The 11641-nt window shown below is 40.9% G+C and overlaps 1 protein-coding gene across 1 annotated transcript; it reads left to right on the top strand.

Annotated features, from left to right (window-relative positions):
* The first annotated feature begins 7982 nt into the window (after window positions 1–7982).
* Window positions 7983–11107, top strand: LOC119884889 (prolactin-like). The gene is made up of 5 exons (XM_038695168.1): window positions 7983–8079; window positions 8353–8537; window positions 9161–9268; window positions 9487–9666; window positions 10234–11107. Exons 1-5 carry the CDS (start codon window positions 8058–8060, stop codon window positions 10426–10428), a joined length of 690 nt encoding a protein of 229 aa, XP_038551096.1. The 5' UTR covers window positions 7983–8057; the 3' UTR covers window positions 10429–11107.
* The last annotated feature ends 534 nt before the right edge of the window (window positions 11108–11641 follow it).

The following is an 11641-nucleotide window of genomic DNA, read 5'->3' as shown; positions in this document are numbered from 1 at the left end:
CCGACTTTCCTTCAATCTCGGTTTAATAATGCTCTTGATTTCTGTTTTACTGAAGCTAACTACCGCATCAATGTTGTCATTTTTGCAATTTCATTTGATGCCATTGCCAATATGTGCTGGTAGACCTACCCATTAAACTGGAAGACCCATCATTTGAACTCTGTATAGCCTAAAGTTTGTTGTACTTCCATCGAAATGTCTGGTCTGCTGTCTGAATGACTGTTCTGTTAACTGGCTAATGATGAACTTAAAACTGAACAAATGATTGTTCTCAATGGTCTTCCATCCTCTATCCACTGCACTGCGAACAAAATTGCGAGCATTTCTCCTGTGTAAACAGATAAGTCATCTGATATGTAACACTGGAACAATAAATGCTACTCCGATTGTATTAACTAATCTCTTTGATGCATATGTGTAGATCTGAATGTAACTGTGGTAACTGTTAATAAATGCCTGTATGGTATGTGAATTCAAAATAAAGTTGGGCTAAAGTTTGATTTGTCTACTATAAGGTCTGTTGCTTTTTGTATCGCTGTCCACCCAAAGTTTTTTGTGTCCCTCCTCTCCTATTTCCCATCTCATCCCATCTCATCCTCTGCATATTAGCTTCACAGCAGCAACTATAGCCACAGTTTGCTAACCTACAACCTAGCTAACGTTAGTTACATTACTTGCTGTGTTGTTCACTCTATATCATGGTACTAATCACATATCCAACCTCTGGGTCCTCTAAGGTTCAGTAGGTAACATTTATTAAAAAATACTTTAGCATATTTGCTGAAACTATCACTATATCCTGACAGAAAATCTGGTTCCTCTGGAAATAATCACCAGAAATGAAAGAACTGCCTTTCTACTCTACTACAGCGTACAGTAGTAGCATAGCATAGTTTCCTTTGCTGTTGCCTGTTCTTGTGATAAACCAAATGCATACTAAAGAAGTTGGTCTCTGCGTGAACTGATTATTTTGTAGAAATCTGTTGAGTATTTAAAATAAACTGGTAAGGAATTCAGAGTTGCATTGATATATTTATCATTTTGTTTGAGCCCCTGCCCCCTCAAAATGTCTGTGCACGTCCCTGCAGACCAGGAATAGCAGGGAAGATAAGGTGAGTTTTAGCCACAGAGTGAGGCAAGAAACGGAGATTCCAGGGGAGTAGTGAACTTAAGGTTACACAGGTTAGATCGACGATCGCAGGAAAATCACAAAGAAGTACTTGAACTAGAGAAAGTGATGTGGTGGAGAATGAAGTAAAGAGCTGGGGTTGATATACTGCAGCATTTTGATTAGTGGATGTGGAGCAGGTTGGCAGCAGGAGCAGGAACATGTGTTCCCTATATTTTCATCTTGCACTAACATTAGGTCGACTTGCCCAACACCCAAACAGACTATACAACACCAGACAGAGAAACAAACAGGGAAACTGAAAGGACACATAGAAGGGGGAAAACAGCAAGGTTCCATGTAGGCCCAAAGGTCCGGTCGCACATGAGAGATTTAACCATATTGTTTATATAAGAAGCTCTTGGGGAATATAGAAAAACTGTTTGACCATCAATGACTCTACGTTGGTGTTTATATATATATAAAAATCACACAATCACAATCCAAGTCAGACAAACATGATGTCATATAGGTGGAGATATAACTTCCTGTTTTGTTGCAAGCTACAAGAAGTTTTCCCTTTATAAGTTGCACATTTTGTGGATTATCAGAATTCTTTATAAAACTTTTAATCACAAGAGTAAGATTATACATACATTATACATGCCTAAAATAAGCATTGCTGCCGACCCTGTCCACAGCAGGACATATTGCTTAAAATACATATATTACTATTACTTATAGTACAACTCCCCACTTCTCTTTATGGCCTGCTTCTGTATTCTGGCCATTCAAATTAATACAGAAAAACTGCACCATTTGGTATGACGTCATTATAAAGGCTCACCTTCTCTCAGCACCCCCAACTGTGACTGAAAAATCAGTTGTACATTGCAACCCAGAGTTTATTTCAGTGGAAAAGTAACAAAGTACAAGTACTACGTAGTGATAGAAATCAGGTCACTCTCAAAGTATAAGTACTTCGTTACTGTATTTAAGTAGTTTTTTTAGGTATCTGTACTTTACTTGAGTATTTTTAGTTGTTGCAACTTTTTACTTTCACTTCGCTACATTTCAAAGCCAAATATCATACTTTTTATTCCGTAACATTCTGCACGAAACCTCCTCCTTTTGGGAACGAGAAAAGAAAAAACTCAATGAAACTGAACATCAGGTAAACCTGTTCTCTTCTCTCAAAGTCTGAGGTCAGCAGATAGCCTAACTGTTATGTTAATGTTCAGCTGCAGTGAATTTCTCTAGTCCAGTCCAGACAGGATGTAATGACACTCCTCATACATCTTTTTAAAACAAGACAGTGAAGTTTAGTTATGGACTAATGCAAGATGGAAAGCAGTGGATTCACGTTGAATATAAAATGTTGATTAGCAGGACAGACTGGGCAAAACAGACGCACATCTCAGTAAATAATAAGCATCATATTCAGCCAAATCATTTTATAAATAGTTTTTTATATTTGAAAATGTATTGAAGGAAACCTGGAGGAGCCCGTTTGAATGGGCCCGATGCAGCTGATAACATCTATAATTTACAGGGGCTGTGCTCAAGTTTGTCACTAGAGTATGTCAGCAGCCAGTATAGGAACAGACTCCAGCCAGTCAGCCAGTACCAGCACAGTTGATCCACATCCAGCCTCAGCCAGTACCAGCACAGACCCAGTCCAGACGTCTTTAGCAAGTCCCACAGACCCAGGTCAAACACAGGCACATGACACAATGACCCAGCAGATTGGCCCCCAGTCTTATCAGACTTCATGAGGTCTGAGTTAGTGCACAGAGGTCCATTCAAACTAGTACTGGGTTTTTCTAGAAGAGGCTTCTATTCAGGTTCTTACAGAGGGAGGATTGTAGTGAGAGCATTGTGGTGTCAGGGGTGACTGTGCAGCAGCTCTGTTTTTCTACTGGGTGGTAACGTAGCTGGTAGGGTTTTGCAATATAAACTTCTAAAAACTGAAGCCACCTTTGCTCCGTTTGGGACTGTGAGCTGCACTTTATGAGAGGTGCTGAAGTTAACATGTGTGGGTGAGATTGTGAATTGAGAAGTGTTTCAATTCGTTTTGGTTTCATCTTAGCGGCGTTCTGTGTCTGTCAGACAGGCTGAAGGGGATACTACAACAACAGCAGAGCAACAACGCAGACTTATCCTACTTGTCCTCTTGCGACTCGGTTTTCTTTATTGTGATTCACTATACTTTATAATGCTGCCTTGAGTGAATTTAAAAAGATAGACTACATTTTGTAAGATCAATAGATTTTTATGTGTAGTACTTTTACTTTTAATTATTTTTAAAACCAGGTACTTTTTTACTTGAGGTTTACACTGGATGACTTTTACTTTTACTTGAGTAACTATTTTCATGTGGTATCTGTACTTTTACTTAAGTATGAAAATTGAGTACTTCTTCCACTACTGGTTTATTTACAAATGTAACGTGAGCACTGTCATGAGCTTAACAGACTTTTACAAGTAGATGTTGGTGTGTTGGACTTTTACAAGTAATGTTGGTCTGTTGGTGGTGCCCTAGTTGACTGGCTAGCTCATCTGTGCCCTAAAACGGCCCTGTAGTCAGTTCAGTTTGCCAACCTGTCATTAACCTGTGTCTCCTGTGCTCAGGAACTCAAACCGGACCCGTCGGCAACCAAGTCTCCTCTCCATACCTCCTGGATCTCACTGCCCTGCCAGCTGAATCATGACAGTTTGATGATTTACTACAAAACACCTCCAGTAGCAGTAGGGTAAAAGCTGGGTTATACTGGAAAAGATGTAGTTTGTACAGTGTGTTTTCCGACCCCGTGATAAGGCCGATCTCACATATACTATACTGAATAAAAACAATAGTTCAACATGGTTGCTTCCTTTGCTGGTTAGTCATCAAAGCAGATATTCTTGTGCTGTAAAAATTTAATGAAAGGCCAAAGCCTGTGAGGGTGCCGGCCCGTGGGCAACAGTCACCCCGTTACTCTGCAGGTCAGCCTGAATGTGACAACACAAGACCATCTGCCCAAGAACACTATGTTCCAGTTTACAAGTGAGTGAGTGTGTCTGTGTGTGTGTGTGAACGTGCAGCAGAGTCACATGGACCAGCCGCTAGCCATCACTGAAACTTTGAATGAATGAAACACGCATGGACACCTGCAGCAGCGTATCGCTGTCACTGCCCCAAACCAATCTGCTCAGTGTGACAGTTTTGAGTCACTTGTTGTTGCAAAATGTTCTCATTTTAAACAGATCTTTTTTTGAGTATAAGATTATTATTATTATAGATTGTTGTTATAGCAACAAAAATGTCTAGTTAAAGCCTAAAGAGTGTATAATTGTGTGAATCTAGGGTATTGGAGGTACACATCATTATAGATATCTACAATCCAGTTTTTGAGAAACAGACCTGTCCTTTTTGTGTTTTCCTGTGAATCAATAAAGAACAAGGCCTATGCACTGTGTACAGTCTGTGTGTGTGAATGTGTTTGTAGATGGTAGAAAGGTGTTCACAAATTTGTGCAGAGGAGCCTTAAGGACCTTGAATATAGTCGTGTGAAAAAAGATAACACCCCATGAAAACCTTTGTCTTTTTTAACATATTTAAACATGGACATTTGATCTTCATTTTAACATTGTTAAATGCAACAAAAATGCAGGTTATAGAACTCATTAGTAAAATTGAATTTATAGAAATGCAATTTTCTTGTGAGGAGAAAGTTAGGACAACCCAACATTTATTACTACTTAAAGTGCCTAAAATTAGAATCAAGTGCAAAACATGATCAGAGAGGACTGGAGGAGTCTGTCTTAGACATTTAGTTTGATTTGCTCAAATGAGTAGTATCACAATAGTGAGACCAGAAGACCTTTCTGAGGCATTCAGCAGGTTGTAGATGCCATCAGCTATTCCACTGTCCATTAAAATAAATTACACATGGAGAACATTTATGACAACTGCAAACATGGCCAGGTCAACTGTTGTAGCAAGTGAAGCCCAAGAGCAGACTGCAAGATGTTTCAAGAAGTCTCCAACAATCCTAAAAAGTCATTAAGTGACCTACAGGTAGCTCTCTCAAAGACAAAATTTGAGCACAAGAACCTCATACACACTTTGCAGCATGGGGATGGAAGTGTCATGGTGTGGGGCTGCTTAGTTGCAGCTTTTGTTGTCACGTACAGTTGTACACAGTCCAACACATGCAAAATGTGTCCTCTACATTTAACCCATCCTAATCAGCAGCAGTGGGAAGCCATTGTGCAGCGGGGAGCAGTTACGCGTTCAGTTCCTTGCTCAGGGGCACCTTCAGCAGTGGTCCATGCTGGAGTCAAATCGGCGATCATCCGGTTCCCAAGCCAAATTCCCACGGATGAGCTAATGCCGCCCCCATTCACTTTGAATTCTTTATTGTATCAAAGGATCCTTGAGTAAATGAAGAGTATGGAATGGCCAAATCAAAGCTCAGATCCTAATCTTATTAAAATGCTGTGGGGGGATTTTAAACAGCATGTGAGGGCAAGAAACCCCTCAAACATCAAACAGCTGAAAGTATTCTGCATGGAGGAGTGGGAAAAACTTGTCAATGAATACAGAAGATGGATGAATAAATAAAGTCCATGACTTGTATTTGGCATCTTTATTCATTTTTTGTTATATGAATAAAAACAAAGTTACATTTTCATTGTTTTTGGTTGAATTACATCACATTTATCTATATCTAGAAATATTATTTGAAAGAAGATCAAACATTGATATGTCCATAAATCTTAGAAAAGAACACACAGGAGGACTGGATACAGTCTCTTTCTGAGAGCACAGAGGGACATTTCAAGATACTTTTTCTATGCATATTCAAGACAATAACATGCACTCTGCATGGAAACGTCTGTTGGTCTGTTGCTGCATCCATCTGCAGTCCTCTGTCCAACATTTTGTCCAGATGGAAACATCTTGAGAACTATGGAATCGATTGATTTGGCACATACATTCTTCCTTACAGGATGTATTTTGTTGACTTTGGTTATTACCTGGATTTTCATCTAGCACTAACACTAGGTCAACTTGCCCAACACTCTTACCTCAAAATGAACCCCTCTGATGGCGGACAGAGCCATGCGAGTGCTACTGAGGAGAATGTGAACACTGCTCTAAACTGCTCCTTCCACCACTCCTACAAATAATAATAATTCACGAAGTTAGTAGGTTTTGTTGTCATACTATTAATCACAGATTGTGGTGTTAGAGGGGTGGCGTTATAATGTGTGGTGTTAGATGTTAGCAGAGGTGAAGTATTTCAGGCAAGTCAAGTCAAGTGACTGAGAGTCAACTCGTTTTTCCTGTCTTGACGACAGAGTACCAGCCTGGACCCCAGACTCGGATAACTCACCAGCACCACGAGGCCCAGAACACCGGAATTCTCTGACCAACCAGAACATCTACCACCAAGCCCACATCCCTGTTTGCATTTGTTTTGAATAAATTGTCCATTTTTGAACTGATTTTCCGGTCTGCGTTTGAGTTCTGGCCCCCGGACCAGACACATACAGGACCGTGAGTGAGACAAGGGTCAAAGCAAGAGAGGCAGTCCAAAGTATTCTAACAAGAAGCAGGTCCAAAGTCCAAATAATCATAGGTACAGGTGACAGGGCTCAAGGTAACAAGGCTTGAGCCATATAGGATGATCTGGCAAGGAGTGAGGTGAAAAGGGCTGGTTAAGTACTGCAGGGCTGAGAGGGAGCGTGGAAACAGGTCAGGGAAGGTAAGGGGCAATGAAAGGGCCCGGGGAACCTGGGAAGTGGCTGAAGAGTCGGGACAGAGAGACAGACTGTGACAAAAACCTCCACTTATTAGTGGCCTAATGACTTTTATTTTATAAACTTCTCCTTTGGTGGTTCTTTTCTAAGATGGTGTCTTCCTTTTCAAAACAAATCAAGCACAAACATTGTCTTCAGGAATTCTAAACATTTCTGGTTTGCTGCTATGGCTCTGTCAGCCAAGTAAGCCAACTAATATCAGCCATGCCTGACCATCACACAGAAAGTTCACTGCCTCCGAAGAGGAAGTGATCCAGGCGACAATCACTTGACGTCATTCAACTGGCTTTCTGAACAACATGACATATATTTACCGCTGCCCTATGGTGTCATTCTGAGCTCATAGAAAGCTCACTCATCAGCTTACTCTTCTCCGCCTGGAACACTCTGGACGACCTTTTCTACTAGAACACTGTATCTTTTGCTCAGGCTGGAGGGCTTGCAGACATTAAAAATAGGTACCGCGGATGTCTGCTGAGTGAACCAAAAGTGTCAACTACTGAGATGTGTATGACAAACAGAACCATGATGCCTTGTTGGAATGACGTCCTAGGTTGATGTCATCGCTCGTGCAGATCGCCTTGGGTGACCTCATTAGTCTCACTCTCTCTCATACACACACACTACATGACAAAGACAGGACATGGGCATTAAAGGACTTTTAGCCCTCAAAGGACTTCTTAAGAAATTTTGCCAATAATAATTACAATTATTATCTAATTCTGTCTGCACACACTGACATGTTTACAGAAGTGTGCATTGGCCTTGAATAAAGTTTTGCTTGTATAAAGTGTGAATATAAATTTTCTGATAACCTCATATGTAAATGTCAAGTGAAGGACCATGAACCCTTTTCTAAGAATTCTGAGAAAATAATCTTGTTCATTCATAAAAACAGGTCAAAGAAATTGTACAGTAATTTTTTTGATGTTGTGCGTACGTCTGCGTCACAGGATCTACTGATCATTGTAAATGTTCTACCCTTCGCCGCCCATCCTCTCTCTCTCCCCCCTCCCTCCCTCTCTTTCTCTTTCATATTAAAGTGTAAGAGGGAAATGGTCAGTGAGGGACCCTCACATGAAGATTAGAAAAGCTTCTGCACCCTCTGCTCTGAGACAGGAGCTTCTCCGTGCCCTGCAGGATGCCTGGAAACATCAGATCAGGTAGCTACTTCAGAACTTATAGTCAGACCTCTTTCTGCGTGCCATGCCTGCTCTCTTCCTATTATATGATTTTGCCTCTTTATTTTGTTCAGTTCTTCATTCCTGACTTAAACATTTTAACAACACACACTTTTCAAAAGAGGAAGGCGTGACCTCATCTCAGTTCTGCCAGATTCTGGCTGAGACTTGCTGTAGGTTTTGAATCATTTTTGTCAGTGCAGTTTAGTTTCATCTGGGTTCTCTGTTCTTCCCTTGGTCTTTGGTCTCTCCTAGTGTCTGTGGTGTGGGTGCTGTCGGTCTGTCTGTTCTGCAGCAGACCGACCAGCGTGGGTGCAGCACCCATCTGTGCCAATGCCCAAACCGGGTGCCACATCCTCTCCCTGGCCAACCTGTTTGACCGGGTCATCCAACACTCAGCCAGGATGCACGGTGTTTCAAACGACCTTCACTCCGAGTTTGTGGGTCTCCTCAAGCTATTTTCTGACCATCCTTTTCTCATGGTGTTTCAAAATTACGTTTGATTTTGTAATGGTGATATTTATGTTTGGTTACACATATTGCTAAATGTGTTATTTGGACTATATTGACATTCTAGCCTAAACTACAAAAAATGTGTAAATGTTCCTTAAACATTTAAAGCTATGTGTATACACTGATGAGTGTGTGTGCGTTTGTCCGTTTATTAGGTACATCAAGCTAAAACTAATTCAATCAAACGCAACAGCCATGCAGTCAGTCCTAACATCATGTAGGTTATGTTCAGTTTGTCTTGTAATATGCTGTCCTGTCCTACAGTGGACAAAATAACAGAAACAATACAGTTAAACAGCAGAACATACTGTATCCTGTCGTTTTAAACTGTATTTGTTTAAGCTAGGTATACCTAATAAACTGGCAACTGAGTGTATGCGCACACTCACACACAAAGATGTACTGTATATCCTTAGCCATTTGGGATTATTTGCAACAGCGGTCCACTCTACTATTTCATTGATTACTTCTTGTACTCCAGCCACAGTTGACATTTAGATGATACCAGACCTCTGACATTTCATTCTCTTGTTCACGTTTGTCCTGCCAGGAGCAGTACTTCCTGCCCAGTAAGAATCAAATTGGCCGGGTCAGTCGCAACTGTCACACCTCCGACATCCTCACCCCAAATGGCAAGGAGAACGCTCAGAGAATGGCGGTGAATAAACCTTCTATGAAAGCGATTTCCTCTCATTGGCATGCCCTGTCCACATCATCTTTACAATAGAAATGTAGTGTTCTCTAATCTTTTTTCAGCATATACCTTCCCTTGTACTACACACCTCTGCATGGATGCTTGGAACATTTCATAATGCATGTTGTGCAGTTTGAACTGACTTTTAAATGTTTAATGGTCCACCTGTCCTGTTGTTACAGAGAGAGGAGCTGACGGAGGTGATTCTGAAGCTCCTGGTGGCATGGAGGGATCCTCTGTGGCATTTCCACCAGAGCATAGCTCACCATCATGACTTCAACAACTTCAGCTCCAATAAAGCTCTTGAGATGAGTGACATGGTGCATGAGCTGCGCAAAGGTGTACAGAAAGTGGCTGAGAAGGTACCGTATTTCTTATATAATGCAAAAGTTTGGGGGAAAGTTTACATGAGCCCTGCAGGACCCACAAAGACCCATTTGTGACCCAAATTTGCAACATAATTCTATGGTTATCTGAACTTGTTAGTATGTGTAGTAGATGCTTGAAGCAGCTGTGTAATGGAGCTTCCAGGGACGTACTTCCCGCCTTCTCCCTGCTTTTTGTGGGGTCTTTTAAAGGAATGTGTAAGGGTCAATTAAGTTATAGTGTATATTTGTGTGGATTCTATTTTGGAGTTGTACACTACAATGACCAATGAATGAATGACAAACAAAAAGGTAAAAACAAGACAAACAGATGCTTCCAAAAATGTTTCCTCTACAAAACAATAGCCTTGACTCATTATACTGATTTGAGCTTCTTTCACCAAATTAAATCAATGGCGGTGGGCCACATAGGAGGAACACCTGAGTGTATGTACCTATTTATCTTCAGGATTTCTGTGTACTCAGAAACACTGTTATGGCTTCATGCTTGTAAATGGGTGTGTTCTGATTGTGCAAAGCTGAAGTGTGTCCTCTCTGCTCCAGATGCAGATGTTGGGGATAATAAGTAACTCAGTTAGCGGCCTGGCTTCTCATGAGGCTTCCTTGCCATCTGGAAGTGCTGAGTGGCGCCTGATGAAAGACTATGAACTCCTCTACTGCTTTCGCAGAGACTCCAACAAGATCCAGAACTACCTGAAGATCCTAAAGTGTCGCATTATGCCAGAACATGGATGCTAAAGGCCAGGAAACTATGGAGGCTGTGTTTAACTTCCGGAAAATACCAACATGTTGGAATGGAAATGCTACGATTAGAAACTGCACGGATAAAGCTGTAGTTTTTGTGTTTTCTATCTGAAGGGTATGGGACGTTAACTGATAGATATGTTCACTCCTATCATGACTGAAGTGCTACTGAAACCCAAAGACTCTTCCCACCTCAGATTATATCGAGCGTGGACAAACATGAGTTGAGCGTGGACAGAATGGAATGAGTGTAATGCATGTTATGATAGACTCCTGTATAACACACGTTTAAATATAATACCATAAAAATCATTTCAAGGAGCATGGATGCCATGTTTTTTCATTTCTACAGAGGGGATACTAAGACACTGCACTTTACACCTAAAGTCATCCTCCCTCTATTATGACGGATCAAACAAATCACACATGAGGCTCTGCTGATGGCTTGAGGTCTCAAGTTTAGCTAGTAAAGTGAAGCTCGTCTTCATACAGTACTCACCTCAAAACAACACACCTTTATACACTGAAAGAGTTACTGGTCACTGGTACTTCATCAGATGCAAATAAATAGTATGCAACATCAGCTGAAAGTCTGCAATATTCCTTTATTGTATAGAATTCTAGAAGGTAATGAATCTGGGCAATAGTTCGGGTTTGAGAAAAAAAAAAAAAAGGAACAAAAAGAAAACATTGCACTGACAGTGTGGGGTTTGGACTGCGGATCAGTGGCTTCATGATGCAGCTGCTATGGTGATGGCCTCCGGCCTTCCAGTACTCTGTTCCACACAGGAAACATGAACAGAGCCGTCCCTGCAACGTACACAGACAATGATATAAAATACAGTCATATTAAAAACGGCCCATGCACTGATCCTGAAAAGAACGGATACCTTTTCATAGTCACCACAGTGTCGATGTCGTGGTTCTCCTCTCTCGGCTGCAGGTCTCTCAGGACAACTATATGTTATACACACAAAAGCAGATTAACGGTTTCTTTCAATTGTTAATTCTAATAAATTAATCATTGTTTGTACTGTCTGAACAATACCAGCCAAAACAGAAAAAAACTCAAGGCTTTGTGAAACTGCTACATTTTTGCCATTTACAATTTACAGTACTTCCTACATTTACAGGGCATCATTTATTGTAATGTATGACTTAGAACTAAATTTTAAATCATTATGAGTAGCCAGGAATCTATATTGCT

Source organism: Micropterus salmoides, unplaced genomic scaffold, assembly GCF_014851395.1.
Source record: "Micropterus salmoides isolate LMB-PRFRI ecotype aquatic unplaced genomic scaffold, ASM1485139v1 Ms_hic_scaffold_3757, whole genome shotgun sequence".
NCBI classification, from domain to species: Eukaryota; Metazoa; Chordata; class Actinopteri; order Centrarchiformes; family Centrarchidae; genus Micropterus; species Micropterus salmoides.
This window is presented reverse-complemented; position numbering and strand designations above follow the sequence as displayed.